At 45.4% G+C, this 21,820-nt stretch overlaps 1 protein-coding gene across 9 annotated transcripts in view; it reads left to right on the plus strand.

The window, feature by feature from the left end:
- The first annotated feature begins 746 nt into the window (after positions 1–746).
- Positions 747–21,820, plus strand: part of FBXO16 (F-box protein 16) — a 39,189-nt gene continuing 18,115 nt past the window's right edge. For 4 of the 9 annotated variants that reach the window (XM_053939417.1, XM_053939420.1, XM_053939425.1 and 1 more), the window contains exons 1-4: positions 779–835; positions 2,059–2,257; positions 9,240–9,367; positions 14,166–14,201. In XM_053939417.1, the coding sequence (XP_053795392.1) occupies positions 2,197–2,257; positions 9,240–9,367; positions 14,166–14,201 (225 nt within the window). In that variant the 5' untranslated portion in view covers positions 779–835; positions 2,059–2,196. Of the gene's footprint in view, positions 836–2,058; positions 2,258–5,082; positions 5,143–5,571; positions 5,643–9,239; positions 9,368–14,165; positions 14,202–21,820 lie in introns of those variants that run through there. The other 5 variants (XM_053939418.1, XM_053939424.1, XM_053939426.1 and 2 more) reach the window with 4 other exon arrangements.

Consider the following 21,820-nt stretch of genomic DNA (forward strand, 5'->3'; position numbering starts at 1 on the left):
AAAGGGCGGTGAGGCTCCGGCACCTCCTGAGCCCTCAGCAAAGGGCGGTGAGGCTCCGGCATCCCCCGAGCCCTCAGCAAAGGGCGGTGAGGCTCCGGCACCGCTGAGCCCTCAGCAAGGGGCGGTGAGGCTCCGGCACCGCTGAGCCCTCAGCAAAGGGCGGTGAGGCACCCGCATCCCCTCCCCGGGGCCGCCGCACCGCACTACGGCATGGGGAGCCCGGGCCAGCATCCCCGGCCTCACGAGGAGCGGATCCGGCCCGTTCCCGGCGCTCATGGCCAGCATCCCCCCGTCCTCCGCCCGCCCGCCGAGCGCAGCACCGGCATCCCCCCGGGTGCGCTGCGCGGCCGCCCCGCTGCACGGCCGGCGAGCCCCGCGGCCGCCTGTCCCCGGGGCGGGCAGGACGAGCCCCTGAGGGCGGCGCGGCCCCGCCGCGTCCCCGTTACCTGCGCGGCTCCCGCCGCCCTCACGGTCCCGCGCGCGCCCCTCGGGTGGCGGCGGCGGCAGCAACGGCAGCGCCCGGCCACGCCCCTCGCGGGGGCCACGCCCCCCGCGCCATCGCGCTCCGCCCACTCCCCGCCGCCCAGCCAATCAGAGCGCGCCGGGCTGGTTGCTAGGTAGATCGGAACCCCCGGCCTCTCTAACCCCGCTGGGGGGCTCTGATTGGCTGGCGCCCCCCGGGGTTGCCGCGGAGACGGGATGCGGACGGGCGGGAGGAGGAGGCGGGAGCTGATTGGCTGGCGCCGCCCCCCCCCCGGGGTTGCCATAGCGACGGGATGCGGACGGGGGGGAGGAGGAAGAGGAGGAGGCGGCGTCCGCAGGCGGGAGGAGGAAGGTGAGAGGACACGGGGGGACACGGGGGGACACGGGACCCCCGGGAGGGCGTGGGGAGGGGGTGTCGCTGCGGTGGGGCACGAGCGGACACGTGCCAGGGGACACCGGGGGTGTCACAGGGGGACAACCGCAGCGTTGGCACGGCGGGGCGGGGATACAAAACGCGCTGGGAGGTGGCACAAGCGCCGTCGGGAGGGCGGGGGGGATACCGGGGTGCGGGGAGCAAGGTGGGAAACGCCGGTGGGAAATGCCAGCGGGAGCTCTGCACACCGGCAGGGCAGCGGTGCTCCCAGTGTTTGCATCCTCACAGATCCCTGTGGATGGGCGCGCCCAGCTGGGCAAGAGGCCGGTGGCACCTGGGCTGTGCCAGCTCTGGGGTGGCAGCAGGGCCAGGGCAGTGCTGTCCCCTGTGCTGGCGCTGCTGGGGCACCTCCAGGGCTGGGGACAGCTCTGGGACAAGAAGGACACTGAGAGGCTGGAGAGTGTCCAGGCAAGGGAATGGAGCTGGGGAAGAGGCTGGAGCACCAGGAGGGGCTGAGGGAGCTGGGAAAGAGGCTCAGCCTGGAGAAAAGGAGGCTCAGAGGGGACCTTGTGGCTCTGCACAACTCCTGACAGGAGGGGACAGCCAGGGGGGTCAGGCTCTGCTCCCAGGGAACAGGGACAGGAGGAGAGGGAACGGCCTCAAGCTGTGCCAGGGGAGGCTCAGGTTGGATATTTGGGTGGTCAAGCATTGGAGCAGCTGCTCAGGGCAGTGGTGGAATCCCCATCCTTGGAAATGTCCAAAACCCACGAGGATGTGGCACTTGGGGACATGGATTAGGGCTGGGTTTGTGTTTTGATTTGCTGGTCCCAGAGGTCTTTCCCCAGCCTGAACAATTCCGTGATTCCATGAAGGCACTCTCCAGTGAAGGGGGTTTAAAGGAATCATGCAAACAAAACAAGCTCAGGGAATGCTTGGAAAACACGCTGGAATCCTTGGAGAAATCCCAGCCTCGCTGGATTATTGATTATTGATTACTGATTATTGATTACTGATTTCAGCCCCAGGTCCTTCCCAGTCCACCCTCTGCCCTGCCTGTACCTGTGCTTGGTGCTGCTGCTTAAAGCCTTTCTCCCATCACTGCACTCTTTACTTTGATATAATAATCTACAATCAAAATCACTCTCCTGCTTTAACTTGAGGTTGATTCCGTTAAATTCTAAACTTTTTGAATTTATTCCCAGCCGAACTCCTCCTACTGCTCCGTTGCTGCCGCGTGGATTGATGGGATTAGGGGAACACATCCTTAAATCTCTGCATGCAGCAGGCTCTGTGCACCACAGAGGTTTCATTTCTGCAGAGATGTGGTCAAAAAATCACGAATGAAGTGGTTCTGCTTCTGCAGGAGTTGTTTTGAGTACGGTCAAGCAGAGATTAGCCCAGGTAAAGGGAATTATTCCAACGCCCCTGGTTGATGGGATATGATCATTATGGATCCTTGAGCTTTCTTCAACGGAATCACTTATTTTTGAAACCATTTTAAAATTCCAACTTGTACTGGAGTCAGTGGAGGTATTTCCAGTGGTTTCCAAGTGGAATTTTCCTGCTGTGAGAAGGCACCATTCCTGCCTCCTGCCCTGTGAAACTTTGTGTCTCCTTCATATCCAAATTTCTTGGATTCTCCCATCCCAACTGTGAACCATTCCTAGGGACAGGCAATTTTGCTCTTTTTAACCCTGTATAAACTCAAAAAAATTGTGGGTGTTTTTTTTTTTTTTTTAATCTCTTTGCACTGATATTTACCACACCTGCCACATGCTCCTACATTTCCTTTTCATTTTTTTTACAGTGAAAATTGATTGGGTTTTTTTGTTTGTTTGGTTGGGTTTTTTTTTGTGGTTTTTGTTGTTGTTGTTGGTTTTTTGTTTTTTTTTTTTTGTTTGTTTGTTTTTGTTTTTGTTTGGTTTTTTTGTTTTTTTTGGTTTTTTTTGGGTTTTTTTTTCTCATTGTGTTTCAATATCTTTTCCTCTTTGGGCAATGAACCAACATTTTCCTGATGTCTATTTAAGGCTCGATCCTTGTTAACCTCCCCTCCTGTCTCCTGCTGCTGGAATGTTTTGGGATCACCTGAGCCTCATTTCATCCCGGGATGTGGGAAGAACGAGCTGGAGCAATCTCTGGAATGTTATTTGTTATTTTGGGCAGCCAGTCCAAAGATAAGGAATCTTGCAGAAGAAAAGCGAAACCTTGGCTGAGCAGCCTCTTGATCCCAGCCCTGCTCAGAATTCCAGCTGCTTTTCCACGGAAAAAGGTGGAACTGGATGATTTTTAAGGTCCCTTCCCACCCAAACCATTCCATGAATGAGCTCCTAAGTGAGCACTGAGCCCCAGCATGTGCAGCTTTGAGGAATTCCACTAAATACTCAAATATCCAGTGCAATCCAGGCAGTTCTGTGGCTTGTGCAGCTTTATGGAATTATTATGGAATTATTATGGAATTATTATGGAATTATTATGGAATTATGGAATGTGGCTTCTCCAGGTGACTCACCCAGATCATCAAATCCAACCCCTGGCCCTGCCCAGACACCCCAAAATTCCCACCCTGTGCATCCCTGGGAGCGTTGTCCTGGATTTCTGTCAGCCTTGGGAATGTCACCGTTCCCTGGGGAGCTCTTCCAGCCCCAGCACCCTCCGGGGGAAGAACTTTTTCCTAAAATCCACCCTGATCCAGCCTTTCCCTGGCGTCCTACAGATGGAGAGAGAAGAGATCCAGGCCTGCCCCTCCACTTCTCCCCATGAGGAAGTTTCAGATGGACTTTTCCCAGATCCTGAAGTTTCACATTTGTCCCAAATCCTGAAGTTTCAGACAGACTTTTCCCAGATCCTGAAGTTTCAGACTTTTCCCAGATCCTGAAGTTTCAGATTTTCCCAGATCATGAATTTTCAGACAGATTTGCCCCAGATCCTGAGGTTTCAGACTTTTCCTGGATCCTGCAGTTTCAGACTTTTCCCAGACCCTGAAGTCTCAGACAGACTTTTCCCAAATCCTGAACTTTCAGACAGATTTTTCCCAAATCCTGAAGTTTCAGACACATTTTTCCCACATCTTGAAGTTTCACAGACTTTTCCCAGATCCTGCAGTTTCAAACAGACATTTGCCAGATCCTAGTTTCAGATTTTTCCCAGATTCAGAAGTTTCACAGAGATTTTCCCAGGTCTGAAGTTCCAGACAGAATTCCCAGACCCTGAACTTTCAGACAGACTTTTCCCAAATCCTGAAGGTTTCTGAGAGACTTTTCCCAGATCCTGAAGGTTTCAGACAGACTTTTCCCAAATCCTGAACTTTCAGACTTTTCCAAAATCCTGAGGTTTCTGACAGACTTTTCCCAGATCCTAGTCTCAGAATTTTCCCAGATCCTGAATTTTCAGACAGATTTTTCCCAAATCCTGAACTTTCAGACACATTTTTCCCACATCTTGAAGTTTCAGATGGACTTTTCCCAGATCCTGCAGTTTCAGACTTTTCCAGATCCAAAAGTTTCACATTTTTCCCAGATTCTGAAGTTTCAGACAGATTTTTCCTAGATCCTAGTCTCAGAATTTTCCCAGATCCTGAACTTTCAGACAGACTTTTCCCAAATCCTGAAGGTTTCAGACAGACTTTTCCCAAATCCTGAAGGTTTCCAAGAGACTTTTCCCAGATCCTGAAGGTTTCAGACAGACTTTTCCCAAATCCTGAAATTTCAGACACATTTTTTCCCAAATCCCGAACTTTCACACAGAGTTTTCCCAAATCCTGAAGGTTTCTGACAAACTTTTCCCAGATCCTGAAGGTTTCAGACGGACTTTTCCCAAACCCTGAAGGTTTCTGAGAGACTTTTCCCAGATCCTGAAGTTTCAGACACATTTTTTCCCAAATCCCAAACTTTCAGACAGACTTTTCCCAAATCCTGAAGGTTTCAGACAGACTTTTCCCAAATCCTGAACTTTCCGACTTTTCCCAGATCCTGAGCCACATTTTTGCCTCTTTAGGGCTTCCAAAGGCTCCCAGTCCTCGGAGCTGCTTTGGGAATGCTCCAGCCCCAAGTTCCCAAATCCCTGAGGAAAGCTGGCACAGGAGCGTGGGGTTTGTGACTAATGGCCAAAGCTGTCCCTGAAAAACAGGACACGGGTGCCTGGACCTGTTTTTTTGGCAGCTGAGCTGTTTCTCTTCCCTGGGCTTTGAAATTGCAGGGAAACAAAACAGAAACGAGGCAGGGAATGATCCCAAATCCACCCCAAAATCCACCTACTCGCTTGCACAAGAAGGTGGATGTGAAACCTTGGTGAGTCCTTCAGCTTTTTAAAATCAGAGAGGTAATTTGTTATTTATTTAAGGAGCTTTAGCCCCCCAAAATTTTTTTAAAAAAGGAGAAAAAACTCAGATTTTTGTAACAGATTTTATTTCCTGAGCACGGAGAGAAAAATGCAACAGATTTTTTCTTTGTTTTTTTTTTTTTGGGGGGGGGCATTTTTCTGTTTTTTTGTTTGCTTTGTTTTTGTTTGTTTGTTTGGTTGGTTTTTTGTTTGGGTTTTTTGTTTGCCTTTTTGGGTTTTTGTGTGTGTGTGTGGTTTTTTGTTCCATTTTTCCCCTTATTTTTCAGGTTTCTTTTGTTTGGTTGCTGTTTTTTTTTTTTTTTTTTTTTTTTTTTTTTAATATATTTTATTGACTCTATAATAACTTAAGAAAGGAAGGAAAAATTAAGCATAAAATTGATGTGCCCAGACAGATCCCGCAGTGATTTTTGAAGATGAATCCATTGAAATAGAGAGGAATTTTGTCTGGGTAAGGAATAGGGGTCTGAGAGTAGCTACAAAAACCCATTTTCTGGGTGGGTTTTGATGTGCTTGGCTTCAGCACAGGCTGGTAACACAATATGGGATTTAATTCCCGGATTTGCCTTTCTTTTGTCCCAAAAATCCCATTATCCATCCTGCCACCGTGGAGCTTTAAAGTGATCTGAGGTATTTAGAGAAAAAAAATTGCTGAATAAATTTATGCAGGGAACAGAGATTTTTTTTTTTTTTAATGTGGTAAAGAAATTATTTGGTTTTCAGGCTGCTTAAGGCTCCAGCCTGGAAATTGGAGAGCTGAGGTGAGGAATTACCCTGCAGAATCCAACTGCAGGAGAGAAGATGAAGGGGGAAAAAAATCCCTTTTCCTATGTTTGGGCAGGGATTTATGGAAAAATTTCTTTGTCTGAGCAAAATTCAGACGTTTGGTGTCCCAAAAGGGGGAGATTTTGAGATTTTGGTAAACGTCTGATTTTGGGAGATGTCTGATTCCTCCATATTTCCGAAGATTTTGGTAAATCAAGATTTACTTGATGCGGAAATTCCTGCAAAAATCACGGAGTTGTTAAGGGTGGAAAAATCCTTTGGGATCACCAAGTCCAACCATCAGCCGTGGTCACCACCAAAACACGTCCCCGGGTGCCAAATCCACATTTTTTTTGGGATCTCGACTCCACCTGTTCAAAGGAATAACCATTAACACTTGTGATGGGGAAGACCTGCTTAATTATTAATTAATTATTGATTCTTTATTAGTGCACGGAGGTTCCAGTGGGAAATCCCGGAATCTCAGGATGGTTTGGGGCTGGCAAATAATTTAGGGCTCATCCCATTCCTCCCCCACCCATGGGCAGGGACAATTTCCACTGTCCCAGGTTGCTCCAAGCCCTTTCCCACTGGTTCTTGGCCACTTCCAAGACTTTAATCTCACGGATATTGCAGCTACGCAAAATCAGAAAGCCTCACTCCACCTTAATTTCAAATTATTTCTCCATTTTGTGTCATTTATGTGCTATAAAATCATTGAATTCCTTGTTGGATTTTTTTTTCCCCGCACAAAAACGAAGGAATGGCACAGAGATGATGCTCATGTTTGTTCTATGAAATCATTGGATTCCCTCTTAAATTTTTTTTTCCATGAAAATGAAGGAATGGCACAGGGATAACGTTCACGGAATGGACGTTGTTCTATGGAATCATTGGATTCCTTGTTAAAATTAATTTTTTTTCCCGTGAAAATGAAGGAATGGCACAGGGATAACGCCCATCTTTGTTCTATGGAATCATTGCATTCCTTGTTAAAATTATATTTTTCCTATGAAAATGAAGGAATGGCAGAGGGATAGCGCCCATCTTTATTCCATTGGATTCCTTTTTAAAATTATAATTTTTCCCATGAGGAGAAAGGAACAGCACAGGGATAATGTCCATATTTGTTCCATTGGATTCCTTGTTAAAATTCCATTTTTCCCATGAAAACGAAGGAATGGCACAGGGATAGCGTCCATGTTTGTTCTATGGAATGTTAAAATCATTCTTTTTTCCAGAAAAAAAAAAAGTGCTATGAAACCAGTGCACGTGCAATGCTATGGAATCACTGGATTCCCTAAAATCATATTTAAATTATTTTTTAAAAAATGCTATGAAATCATTGGATTCCTTGTAAAAATTCCATTTTTCCCATGAAAATGAAGGAATGGCACTGGGATAACGGCCACCTTTGTTCCACTGGATTCCTTGTTAAAATTATAAACTTTTCCATGAAAATGAAGGAATGGCACAGGGATAATGTCCATCTTTGTTCCATTGGATTCCTTATTAAAATTCCATTTTTCCCATGAAAACGAAAGAATGGCACAGGGATAACGCCCATCTTTGGTCTATGGAATCACTGGATTCATTCTTAAAAGTCTATTTTTTTCCACGAAAAAGAAGGAATGGCACAGGTATAACGTTCATGTTTCTTCCATGAAATCACTGAATTCCTTGTTAAAATTCTACTTTTTCCCAAAAAAAAATGAAGGAATGGCACAGTGATAATGCCCACCTTTGTTCCATTGGATTCCTTGTTAATATTATAGTTTTTCCCATAAAAATGAAGGAATGGCACAGGGATAACGCCCATCTTTGTCCCATTGGATTCCTCACTAAAATTCTATTTTTTCCCATAAAAACGAAGGATTGGCACAGGGATAACGCCCATCTTTGTTCCACTGGATTCCTCATTAAAATTCCATTTTTTCCCATAAAAATGAAGGAATGGCACAGGGATAACACCCACCCTTGTCCCATTGGATTCCTCGTTAAAATTCCATTTTTTCCCATAAAAATGAAGGAATGGCACAGGGATAACGCCCACCCTTGTCCCACTGGATTCTTCATTAAAATTCCATATTTTCCCATAAAAATGAAGGATTGGCACAGTGATAACGCCCACCTTTGTCCCATTGGATTCCTCACTAAAATTCTATTTTTTCCCATAAAAATGAAGGAATGGCACAGGGATAACGCCCATCTTTGTCCCATTGGATTCTTCATTAAAATTCCATTTTTTCCCATAAAAATGAAGGAATGGCACAGGGATAACGCCCATCTTTGTCCCATTGGATTCTTCACTAAAATTCTATTTTTTCCCATAAAAATGTAGGAATGGCACAGGGATAATGCCCATCTTTGTCCCATTGAATTCCTCATTAAAATTCTATTTTTCCCATAAAAATGAAGGAATGGCACTGGGATAACGCCCACCCTTGTCCCACTGGATTCCTCATTAAAATTCTATTTTTTCCCATAAAAATGAAGGAATGCCACAGGGATAACGCCCATCTTTGTCCCATTGGATTCCTCACTAAAATTCTATTTTTTCCCATGAAAATGAAGGAATGGCACTGGGATAATGCCCATCTTTGTCCCATTGGATTCCTCACTAAAATTCTATTTTTTCCCATGAAAATGAAGGAATGGCACAGGGATAACGCCCATCTTTGGTCCACTGGATTCCTCATTAAAATTCCATTTTTCCCCGTAAAATCGAAGGAATGGCACAGGGATAACGCCCACGTTTGTCCCATTGGATTCTTCATTAAAATTCCATTTTTTCCCATAAAAATGTAGGAATGGCACAGGGATAACGCCCATCTTTGTCCCATTGGATTCTTCACTAAAATTTTATTTTTTCCCATAAAAATGTAGGAATGGCACAGGGATAACGCCCACCTTTGTCCCATTGGATTCTTCACTAAAATTTTATTTTTTTCCATAAAAATGTAGGAATGGCACAGGGATAACGCCCACCTTTGTCCCATTGGATTCTTCATTAAAATTCCATTTTTTCCCATAAAAATGTAGGAATGGCACAGGGATAATGCCCATCTTTGTCCCATTGGATTCCTCATTAAAATTCTATTTTTCCCATAAAAATGAAGGAATGCCACAGGGATAACGCCCATCTTTGTCCCATTGGATTCCTCACTAAAATTCTATTTTTTCCCATGAAAATGAAGGAATGGCACTGGGATAATGCCCATCTTTGGTCCACTGGATTCCTCATGAAAATTCTATTTCTTTTCCATCTTTTTTCCGTTTTTAGCCACCGGCGGTGAAGGCGGATCCACCCTCCCCATGGCGTTTGCACCTCCCAAAAACCCGGATGGCTCCAAGCTCCGGCTCCGGCTGAGCTCGTGGACTCCCCTGAACCACCAGCTCATGAACGACAAGGCAAGTTCCCAAAAAAAAAAAAAAACCTGGAATTCCGGGAATCACGGAATTCCGGAGCTCCCGGAGATCATCCAGCCCAACCCCTCAAGGCAAAGCCGAGTCGAGGATTTATTCCCTCAGGATCGTGTCCGGTCGGTTTGGAATAGTCTCAAAATCCTAAATTTCACCAATTCCCAAGCCCAGGAAAAATTTCATTTGTTGGATTTCTCCCTGTGGAGGTCATGGGAAATGGAATAAGAACGTGGAGATATATAAAGATATAAAAACTCTAAAAAAAAAAAAAAAAAATCTAAAATAAAATCTATATAAAATCTTTATGATATATAAATGTATATAAATCCTAACATCAAAAGATGGAAAATTCTGATTTTCCTATTTAAAGCAAACAAGTATTTGATTTAAATACCGCTATTTTGTCAAATAATTGGTTTATTTTTTTTAAAAGAGGATTTTTTTTTGCTGAAAGTCACAAAATTATGCTTTTTTTTTTTTGAACCAAAAGCCTCCAGTTTCAGCCCAGAGTGTGAGTCAAAGGTGGTCATGGGAAATGGAATAAGAACTTGGAGATTTTGTTCCCTGTTAGAAATATGGAAATATCAGACACACAAACTCCTCATGATGCATAAATATATAAAAAATATATACATTTTATAAAAAAAATTTACAAAATAATTTTTAAAATTCTAATAAAAAGATAGAAAATTCTGATTTACCTATTTAAATTAAGCAAGTATTTGATTTAAATACTGCTATTTTGCCAAATCAATAGCTTAAAAAAAAAAAAAGAAGGTGGATTTTTTTTTTTTGCTCAGAATCACAAAATCCTGCTTTTTTGGGGCGGGTGGAGGACTGTCATTCCTCAAAAAATTAAAATTTCACCACTTTCCTAATAATTTTCTCATGATTAATCCCTTATACCATAAAAACATGAAGCTTTTCCTCCTGCCTGGATATCTCTGACATTAAAATGAATTTGATTTTTCCCTCACTCCCTAATTAAACTCTGTATCCAGCACTTTTTCCCCGTGGAAGGACTTTTACCCCACTTCAAGCCAACACTTGAATTTATTTTATTTCTGATAAACCGAAGAGATTGAGCTCTTTGAAGTCCTTTCAATCTGGCAAATCCTCCAGCCTTTGAATCATTTTGATGTTTCCTGCACCCTTCCAACATTATTTCTGCAGATACACATCGCTGCGCAATAAAGCATGACCTAACCAGAAATTAAAAAACACATTTCCCACCTTTTCTTTTTTTTTTTTTTTTTTTTTTTTTTTTTTTTTTTTTTTTTTTTTTTTTAACCCCTCTGCTCCTTAAGCAGTCGGATTGAGCTGCAGCAAAACTTTTAGGGGTCAATATTGGATTGTTGAATAATCCAGTGTTCGGTGATGTTCCAGGTGGGGAGGAATACACAAGAATATCCCAGAAAATAGAAGAAATTAATATAAAAAATGAAAAAAAAACCAAAAAAGCCAGGGATGAACCGGAAAGGCCTTTGGCACATGGGGAATGTGGTGGTGTTCGATTAATGGTGGGACTCGATGACCTTGGAGGTCTTTTCCAACCTTGAAGATTCGCAGAAACTCATAATTAAAGATATTTCCTTGTTTCTGATCCAGGTTTTAAACCACTGACCTGGCCAAAAAAATTCCTTTTTTTATACCCTTAATGCTGCTCTGCGTAATAAAAAAAAAAAAAAAAAAAAAATTAAAAATAGCTGCAACAAAATTAGCTGTGACGTTCGGAATCAGGAGATGTTCCGTGAGGTATTTATAGGGAGCTGGGGAAGCAGAAGGTGCCATTTTTGTACAGTCACACGTCTGCTCCTCTCTGCACTCCCGGGAGGCAGCGTGACGAGGAATTTATAGATGGAAGGGACGGGAAATTATGGATGGAGGGGGCGGAAAAAGCAGGGAGAGATGGGACGTGTGAGAAATGAACTCGTTGGAACAGGGAGTGAGGGGCAGGAGCGGTGGAATTCAGAGCTGGTCCAAGGTAGAAACGTCAAAATCCCATGGTTAGGAGCAGACCTGGGAATTTATGGTGTCATAAATTTGCTGCTTGACAAATTTTTGGGTAATTCTGCTGGTCCTCCTTTGGTAGTTCCTGTAGATTTCCCTGGATTTTCAGACGTGGTAGGAGTACACTTATCACAGAATTCCAGAATGGTTTGGGTTGGGACAAACATAAATCCTACCTCGTTCCACCCCTGCCCTGGGCAGGGACACCTCCCACTGTCCCAGGGTGCTCCAGCCTTGGGCACTTCCAGGGATCCAGGAGCAGCCACAGCTTCTCTGGGAATTCCATTCCAGGGCCTCACCACCCTCACAGGGAAGGATTTCTGCCTAACATTTGACATCTTCTCAGGGGGTTGGAAAGAGATGATCCCGAAGGTCTATCCCATCCCAAACCATTCTGTGATTCCATGCACTCCTGAAACCTCCTGGATTCAACGTCCCTGGATCCCTGGAAGTGTCCAAGGCCAGGCTGGATGGAGCACCCTGGGATGGTGGGGTTGGAACTGGATGAGCTTTAAGGTCCCTTCCCACCCAAACCATTCCATGATTCCATGGTTTAAAGGCGGGATCACCACCAGGGTCAGGCCAAAGTCGAGGAGGCAGAATCAGCAAATCCCGAATCGTTCACGGTCGCGAAACCAGGGATGAAATCCCAGATACTCCAGGGTGGTGCTGCAGGTGAGGATGAAGCAGCAGCAGGAGATGGAGCACCCCTCAGACTCCATCATGGGAAGGACTGGAATTCGGGAGAGGATTTGGGCAGGAATTCAGGTCTGAGGCAGAAGAGCCTCCAGTGGCATTTCCAGCGAAGGATGGAGGGATTTTCCAGCCGCTTGAGCATCTTCAAACCCCCTGAAGCTGTGGATGTGAGACAGCAGATCCCAAAATCATCCCGGAGCACTCCACAGGTGTAGCTCAAAGGCCTTGGAGCAGAGGACATGGGCTTGATTATTACACCAAATTTGGGCCATTCTGTTGCTAATTAACCCTCCCAAGTGCCTGGAGAGGCAGAACTTTGGGAGAGCCTCAGCTCAGATGTGTCTCCAAGAATGCTGAAAGCAAATCCTCGTCTCTCTTTGATCAAAGACCATAAACAGCTCCCTCCTCCCCGGAATCCTCCAACCCAAAACTCAGATCTTTGACTATTCATCACTTCCTTGGGGCAAATCCTCTTTTTCCAGCTTGTTAGGTTCATTGTTTTTTTTTTTGTTTTGTTTTGTTTTTTACCCCTCCGTTTTTCCAACGTCCCCCCACCGCAAATAAAGCAAATAATAACTGTCAAGGCGCAAATAAAAGAAATGTCATTTTCCAGCCCTCGCCAGAGACGCTCCTGCTGGGAGAGACAGAGCCGAAGCTGTCAGCTGCTGCGGCAGACATCAGCACTGATAATGTCCTTCTCTGCAGGAACCATCTCTGCAGGCTGTCAGAGCAAGAGCACGTCTGGAGTTCACAATGATCGAGCGCGTTTTCCCGCTCGCCGTTTAATCGCTGTTTTATGTGCGCTTATAAGCCGGGCTTTTTTCCCCCTCCTCCCTCTTTGATCTGTCTGCTGGAAAAATCACTTCCAGCATTCCCTCACTTCCCAGGTCACCATCCCGAGGGTTTTGAAGGCGGTTTTGTGGTGGTGGGGAGCCACGTGTTGGCGCTTTGGGGTCCGGCTCCCTATGGATAAAGGTCAACGTCAGAGATCCTCCTCTGGATTTTGATACGGATCGTCCTCGGTGGGAATTGTCACTGCAAAGCGGCCGGGGAGCAAAGGCTGCTCTTGTCATCCCATTCCCGAAGGTTTTGCTGAGTTGGGATTGAATCCATGCGGGATTTCAGTCAGGATTAATGGAATTTCTGAAATAAAGAGGTGGGAAGTTCAGCTTCTGGGGCACCTCCCATCACTGCGTGTCCAGGAGAGAAGAATTCCCACGGATCCAGGCTGGGAGAGCTTGGGGTGTTCATCTGGCGAAGGGAAGGATCCAGGGAGAGCTCAGAGCCCCTTCCAGAGCCTAAAGGGGCTCCAGGAGAGCTGGAGAGGGACTTGGGACAAGGCATGGAGGTTCAGGACACAGGGAATGGCTTCCCACTGGGAAAAGTGAGACTTAGACGGGATCTTGGGAAGGAATTCCTGGCTGTGAGGGTGGGGAGACCCAGAGATTTCCCAGAGAGGTTGTGGCCTCCTAATCCCTGGATATTTTGTGTTGGAAGGGACCTTAAAGCTCATCCAGTTCCAGCCCTGACACCTCCCACTGTCCCAGGTTGCTCCAAGCCCCGTCCAGCCTGGCCTTGGACACTTCCAGGGATGTGGCATCAAATCCAGGAGGTTCCAGGAGTGCGGGAATGATAAATTCCCAACAGGATGACTAAGGAACAATCAAGGGAAGAGTGTAGGTGGTAGGAGAAGGGATGTGGATTCTTTCCCTCTCTGCAGGAAAGGTCGGGAATTCTGGGTCCATTTCTGGGCTCCCCGGTACAAGAAATTTATGGATTTATGGAATAAATCCAGCACAAGGATTTGGGAATGATTAAAGAAGCGGAGAACCTGATGTTTAGGGAGGTTCTGGAATCTGCATCCAATAAAATACCCAAAACTCAAGGGCATGTCTGAGCTACCCCCTTAGCTGATCCTACTGGGGAGTTTGGATTAAAGGATCTCCATAATTTTGTCCCAAAATCAACCATTCAGCGATTCCGTTGATATTTCGTGGATTGTTTTTCAAGCTGGATTTTTCTCAGCACGTACCGAGTCCCCTCGAAATACTCAATTTTCTGGTTTTTGTGTGTTTTATAGGTATTTGAAGAAAGAAGATCCCTGCTTGGAAAATGGGTAAATTTTCTCTTTAAATAAATATTTGCTACAGGCAGATTTTGGAAATGATCAGGGGTTTATCTCACTGGAATGTAAAATTTCTCCTCTTTGGAAAAAGGGATTCACTTCCCTGATGTGATTGCTCTGCTTTTGAGGAGAGTAAAGGTGTCAGTTCCCTCAGTTCCCACATTTCGTAAGTTTTGAAGTTGGGAAATCATATTCCATCCTTGGAATGAGCTGAAATGAGATGGAAAAAAACCTGGGAAATGTCTGTGAAATCTTCAAAGGAGATGCTGGATGTTCAGATGTTTCCGTGGCCTGCTGGAGGGTCTTTGAAATCCGTAATAAACAACATTTTATCTACCAAGTGCACACATAGATTGGTTTAGCTTGGAACTGGTTATTCTTTGTGCTAAATAAGCCACTCATGAATCTTTTTTTTTTGCATCTCAGATGGTCTTTTACAGGCAAATACTTCGCTTTTAAGGAGTATTTGTCTTTATATGGAATAATCTTGCCATGATTTGTTGTGTTTTGATAATAAGGAATTTCAGGGACACCAAGGAAATGAAATAATTGAGTGATTATTGTTCAAAAACCAGCTTTTAATGGGATAGGCAGCAAGTGGAAAACATAAAACCCGTCTCTTGGAAATTGCTGGACGTCTAGAAATGCCAAAATCTGGGAAGAGCCTTCCTCCAGCCACTCTCACAAGTGGTTAAATCATCTGGGAAAGGTCACATTTCCCACCCTTCCCATGACACTGGATCAGCAGCTCTCAGAAGGCTCCTTCAGAGCTGACTCTCCTCGTGCTCCTGCCACCCTGCATTCCAAGGAAAGGAAGCACAAAAGCTGCTCTGAAGTCCCCACCAAGCCTGGGGTTGTGTGAGAGGAACCACGAGGAGAAATCTCAGTGCTCCGGGCAGGATTTTCCACGTTGGTTCCCATGATCTTCTCCAAGTGGTCTCGGGAAATTTGGGCTAAATGGAGCTGCTGGAGCTTGGATTTCATGGCTGGGATCGTGCTCAGGGCAGCTGTAAAGGATTTATTCTCAAACTGGAAGGCTGAGGCCTGTCCTAACTCCTGTTAAGCACTTTCAGCAATATCCAGGTGATGGAACGGAAAACAAATCCTCATTTAATGGCTGGACTCGATGATCCGAGAGCTTTTCCAACCTCGATGATTCCCGGATTCTATCTGCAGATGATGCCAGGCTTGGAGTGGTTTCCTGAATTTTGGGGGTTTAGAAATCAGGCTGGAACGGTCTGCAGCCGGATAAGGGCGAGGGAAAAGTGCTGCATGAAAGAGAGACACCCAAAAACTTCACGTCTGGGAGAATCCAAGGATGCAGAAGCTCTGCAGAAAACGCCACTGGGAATGAGGGTGGATCACAAACTGGATATAGGCTGACAGTGTCCTAAATAAAGGGAAATATCCCAAAGGCAGAGTCATTCCCAGTTCTGCTCACAGCGTTTTGGGAAAGCTGGGAACAAGTCAGAGGAGACAGCAGGTCCAGAAAACATGGAAAACATCCCTGTGCTGCAGGGAAGATGGAGAAGAGGTGTAAAAACATCTTCTAATAAACACAGAAGATGTCAGAAAAGAGGAAGGGAGTGATCTGATCCCTGTGCTCACTTTGGAGAGGGCAGGAGATCCTGGGCTCCCGTTGCAGTTACGGAGACACAATTTAGACACCAGCAAAATCCAGCGCTGCAGATAATTCCCTGCTGGAACAGCTTGCCTGGGGATGAGGGGTGGAATCTGGAGACTTCTGAGGTTCCACAGACACTGCCAGGAATGGTTCAGGGAGAGCAGATCCTGCCTTGTGGCGGGCGGTGAACCAGATCAGTGTCCCTCAGCTTCTTCCACGGAAGGAGCATCCAACCTCCTGGAAAAGCAGAACAGGAAACGCCTCGTGCGGCCTTGCCACGGTGGTTTTCCTTCATTTGGCTTTCCAAATAAAGATTGGATTAAACTTGGGATGCTCATTGTTTATTTAATTCCTGCTGATTTTACTTGCACGCCTCCAGGGATTTACATTTTCATTTTGTTATTTATTCCCGCTGGGGCCACAGGACATCTTTGATGTCTCCCAGGGTGTTGTGGTCCATAAAGCACAGGTTGAGAAACAAAGAATGAGGTGACCTGAAGGGATTTAATTTCTGTTTCCGTGCACCTGACAGGAGGTTGCAGCCAGGCAAGATTTGGGCTTTGCTTCCAGGGACTAAAGGACAGGACAAGAGGGAACGGCCTCAAGCTGTGCCAGGGGAGGGTCAGGCTGGACATCAGGAGGAATTTCTCCAGGGAAAGGGTGGTCGGGGGCTGATCAGGGAGGTTTGGAGTCCCCAGGGGAGGACTGGACGTGGCACTCAGTGCTCTGGGCTGGTGACAAGGTGGGGATCAGTCACAGGTGGGACGTGATGGTCTCGGAGGTCTTTTCCCACCCAAATGATTCTGTGACTGAACCTCTTGTTTTCCTTCGTGTCACCTCTCTGTGTGGAACTGAGCCCTTCCAGGTGAGGGACACTCTTCCAGGGTGGTGGCCACGGACCACGTTCTTGGGGCTGTTGGATTATGCTCTCTTCTGATTTAGAGATGGGGCAACTGAGAGTCATTTAAAAACTTTTATTCCATTTTCAGTCTCATGTGAAGGGTGAGGCAATACAGACGTTACAATTCACGCTATCACAATCAGAAGTTAACTATTTCTTAATTGCAATATATTATAAGCATTTCTTGGCCTATTAGCTGTTGCTACACTATGTTGTAAATGCTTTAAAGCTAATCATCTAAAATTACTCTTCGTGAGTAACAGTTAGTAGTAATACTCTTCATTTTTCATAGTTTTATTTCTCTAGATAAAAATTCAGTTTTATTTCTCTAGATAAAAATTCTCTACAAATCCATCTCCCACAGGGGCCATCTCTGTTCACGCTGCAGCACTGCCCCTAAATTTGCTGATAATAATTGGTCTTCCCTTGTCAGGGCTGTCCCCAGCCTAGTTTTCACTTTTACCACCCCATCAAACAAATAAACCTGACATTTTACAGGGGAATCACAGAAAGATTTTGGGTTGGAAGGGACCTTAAAGCTCACCTCATTCCACCCCCTGCCACGGGCAGGGACACCTTCCACTATCCCGGGCTGCTCCAAGCCTCATTTCCAAGAGGAGATTCCTGGGAAGACTCTGAGGAAGGGAAGTGGCCTGGTGACAAGAAGGAGCCATTGCACTGTCACCTGCCATGGGGTCAGCTCCTGGATGAAGGCCAGGCTGGACAGGGCTTGGAGCTTTTTAAGGTCCTTCCAACCCGAATCTTTCCACGATTCTCCTGTAAAATGTCAGGTTTCCTTTGTGTAACTACAGAGGGGAAAGTGAAACCCAGCAGATCCCGGGGAGGGAGAGCTCCAAACTGCTGACAAGGAGCTGCTTGGCAGCAGCGCTATTTGGGATTTGGTTGGGTGGATTAAGGTATTTTATGGATATCAGGTGCCTTGTCTGCTTCTCACCCTCTCAGCCGGCTCCTGGGTCTCCACTAAATCCTTCCAGCAGGACTGGGAGAGGACGACTGGGGAGGGAGGGCATGAAAATCTCTCTTCAGGTTCTCTTGGTGGGGAGACTTTTTAAAAGTTTTGTGTTAGAATTGAGAGATGAATGGGACTCTTGGTGGTTTTTTTGTGTTTTTGTTGTTGTTGTTGTTTTGTTGTTGTTTTGTTGTTGTTTTGTTTTATTTTAGGTTGCTTTTTTTTTAATTAACAGTTTAGTAGATTGTTTATACATTAGATTTAGTGTATAAGGAGAAAGGTTCAAAAAAAGTCACAAGACACACAGGTTCAAGGTCTTTTAAAACTATTTTGTCTGGTTAACTTTTAGAACGTATTTTATTTCTACTTTTCTACTATATATAAATAGCTAATATATAAATATATAAAAATTAATTATATATATAAAATAAATATAAATAATAAATACAAATAACTAATTTATAGATATATAAATAACTAATTATTTGTCTGTTCATGTAATATCTGCATTGCGGCTCTTTCTAACTAAACACTTTGTGCTACTAATCCTGTAGTAAATGGAGCAGATGAAGCACAAGAGGAGATTAGACAACACTCAAAATCTTCTATCTTGTCTTCTATCTACTTCTATACTAAAAACCTAAAACACTTCAGTTTTTCACCCTGTGAAAAACTATTTTGCCCTATTTTACACCCTCGCAGATTCTAATTTATCTTAAAGTTTTGGAAGCTTTCTCTATGGACCAAGGCTAAAAGCGGTGTTCTCCTGGAGGATCAGGACTTCTCCGGACAGGCAGAGAAACATCCTCCGTGCCCTGGGCTCCAACAGGAGGGGAACGTTGTTTGTCTTCTGGAGAATCCGTTCCTCCTTTTGCCGAGCACAGGGATCCCAACCTGGGCTGGAGACGGGGGCTGTGTCCCTCTCTCTCTCCAGCTGGAGCCAGAAAAACCGGCAGCAGAGGGGCCTCTCCGGGCTCTCCCTCCACGTCAGGCTTCGTTATTTGTGTGTGTGCACTCATGGATTAATCGCAAACCGATCCAGCGCGGCCTGATGCCACACAATCCCCGCGGTGACATTGTTTTGGGGAAAAGCTGCGGGGAGAGGGAAGGAGAAGCGAGGGGAATCCGGTCCGACTGGTTGGGCGGCTGTAATCGCGTCCAAGGGCAGGATCCGCGCGGAGGAAGCAGACAAAAGTGGGATGGGGACTCGCTAATGCTGGAAAAGAGACAAATCGTGCCAATTTAACCCCTTGGCTGCTGCCGCCGGGCGTTCCCAGTGCTCCCAGTGCTGCGACACTGGTTTAAATGGAGTTTAAACGCAGGTTGAGGAGGACGGAAGGGATTCCCCCACTGGGAAACCCACGGCAGGGTGGGAAGGGTTAAAAAGGAGCAGCTCTTCCCGTCTGCTGGGAAGTGAAGCTGGATTTGTTTTGACTGGTTCACTTAATCTCTTGGTGTGGAAGAGACTGAGCCAGCTACTCCCTTGTCTCGGGAGCTCGCACAGAAATTTACCAGGGCAAACTGGTGATCGGGGATTGCTTCAACGAGCAGAGCATGGGGCTGGGATCAGGGGTGGGGAGCAGAGGTTTTCCCCCTTCGTGTGACAGAGAAAACCCTTTTATTTCAAGCCAAGGGTGAGAAGGGGACAGGCAGAACCTCCTCTGTCCCCCTTTGTCCGATTTTATTCTCAGGGAACATTTCTAAGCCCTAAATCCCCAGGTTCTACTTTCAGTTTTCCCCTTAATACCCTGCTAAGCATCATTAGAATTGAAAGTTGTATGAAAAACAGGCATTTAAAAAAGGGAATATTCCTTAATTCGCTGTGTCTGAAAAGACAGGGAGCTTTTTCTACTTGGCTTTTCATCTCTCCAGAATCTCAGGAATGCCAATCCCACACGTTCTTCATCCTGACCTTCTTGAAGGTGTTGCAGAGGTGTTTGTGAAAAGGAGAAGAGCTGTTTGCTTCCTGGAGTTTGTTCTCCAGCACTGGAATTCATCCAGGGGAAAATAAATAAATAAATACAGAAGGAGTTCTTAAAAAATGATCAGGAAAGAAAATGCTTCTCAATCACCTTCCTCTGCACAGTGCATTTTAAACTATTATTCTGCCAGTCCTCCATTCGAACATAGATTTGGGGTGGGGAGGAAGCAGAGGAAAAAAAAAAAAAATCTGCATTTCTAATCTACATTTCGGATTCTGTTTCTAATTTCATTCTGTCAGGGAAAAGAAGGGACAGTGGACATTAAACTATTTATTTATCCATAATAATAAAAAAAACACTGGGAGAACTTTTTTTCTCATTTTTCAAAGTAGCAATTTTATAATTATAGTTATATATTTATTTAGATTTGTATTTATAATTGTTTTTATATTTTAAATTGTATCTATATTTGTATATTTATATTTAATTTTTGGAGGTCACGTTTGTCGAAGGGTGTAATATCACATGGCAGAAAACGTAGAGTTTAAGGTTTTAGAATACAGTAACAGATCTACAGCAAGACAGAGGTTTTAGGGCAGAAACTAATCCTTCTTCTTCACCTTTTTCTTCATGGGTTTGGGTGGTTTTGTGTAATTGGATAAAAAAGTCCTCATTGCAGGCCACAGGTAGTTAGTTATTAAGTTAAAAGTGAAAATAATTTAAGCGTCATTTCTTAATTAAACAGTTTCTACTTAAAAAGCCTTGTAGAGAGAGCTATACAACTCCATTTTTAGTATGTTGGAAGTGTAGTGCTCTAGAACTCAGGGTTTGTGAGACTGTAATAAAAATAAGAACTCATAAACATCTGAGTCCTAACAGGAAATACCATCTTACACATTTAATCCTGACCTTAACAAAAAAAAACAAAACACCAAAAAAACAAAAAAACAAACAAAAAAAAAAAAAACCCACACAACAAAAAGCAACAAAAAAAAAAAAAACAAAAAAAACCAAAAAACAAACAAACAAAAAAAAAAAAAAAAACAAAAAACCAAAACACCAAAAAAACCCCAAAAAACCCAAAACCCTACACCACAATTCCCCTTGTCCCATCTCCACACACTCTGGACTCTGCTAAGCCAGGACGGAGCAAAATCCACATTTCCCCTCAGGAAAACCCTCTCCAACCATCCCGCCCTTCCCACGGGGAATTCCTGCTGCTCCTGCCCGCCGCCAGCACCATCCCGGGGCTTTTCCTCCCTGCTGCCACCACCATCCTGCAGGTTTGGAGCCAGATTTGAGCCATTTGAGGGATTTGTGGGGCCGATTTGAGGGATTTGTGGGGCCGATTTGAGGGATTTGTGGGCCCGAGGTGGCCTCCTCCCAGGAGATGGCCGCTGACAGGCCCTTGCCGTCACTCCCACCCTGTTTGCCCAGCTCTGCAAAGCTTCCCTGAATTCCTCCCACACGGATTCAATCCCTGAGGATTCAATCCTCCTCTTCAGCTACCTGCCATCAGCTCTGGAAAAGTCTTCCCGACTCTGCTGCCATTGCGGATTTTCCCTCGTTAGGTTTCCCTCTGCCCCGCCCCTCGCAGCCCGTGTGGGGGGATTGTGAGGAAAAAATACTTCACAAATTGTGAGGCACTCAGAGTTGGGGGGCCGTGGAAGTGTCAGGGCAGAAGGAATCAGCAATGAATTCATCACTGGGGTCTGCTCAGATGAGTTTTCACCCATCTGAGTCTCCTTTCCGTGAGGGAAGCCAAGTCTCAGAGCTGATCCCAGGAGCCTGAGTTAGTCCTGGCCTAGGCTGTGCTGGATCCTTTGAGGATTAAAAATGTCAGGGCAGAAGGAATCAGCAATGAATTCATCATTGCAGCCTGCAAATGGGTTTTTACTCATCCGAGTCTCCTCGTTTCTGTGAGGGAAGCCAGTCCCAGGAGCCTGAGTTAGTCCTGGCCTAGGCTGTCCTGGGTCCTTTGAGGATTACAAAGTGTCAGGGGAGAAGGAATCAGCAATGAATTCATCACTGGGGTCTGCTCAGATGGGTTTTTACCCACCTGAGTCTCCTCCTTTCCATAAGAGAAGCCAAGTCTCAGAGCTGATCCCAGGAGCCTGAGTTAGTCCTGGCCTAGGCTGTCCTGGATCCTTTGAGGATTAGAAAGTGTCAGGGCAGAAGGAATCAGCAATGAAT

This window comes from Vidua chalybeata, chromosome 3, assembly GCF_026979565.1.
Source record: "Vidua chalybeata isolate OUT-0048 chromosome 3, bVidCha1 merged haplotype, whole genome shotgun sequence".
In the NCBI taxonomy this organism is placed as follows: Eukaryota; Metazoa; Chordata; class Aves; order Passeriformes; family Viduidae; genus Vidua; species Vidua chalybeata.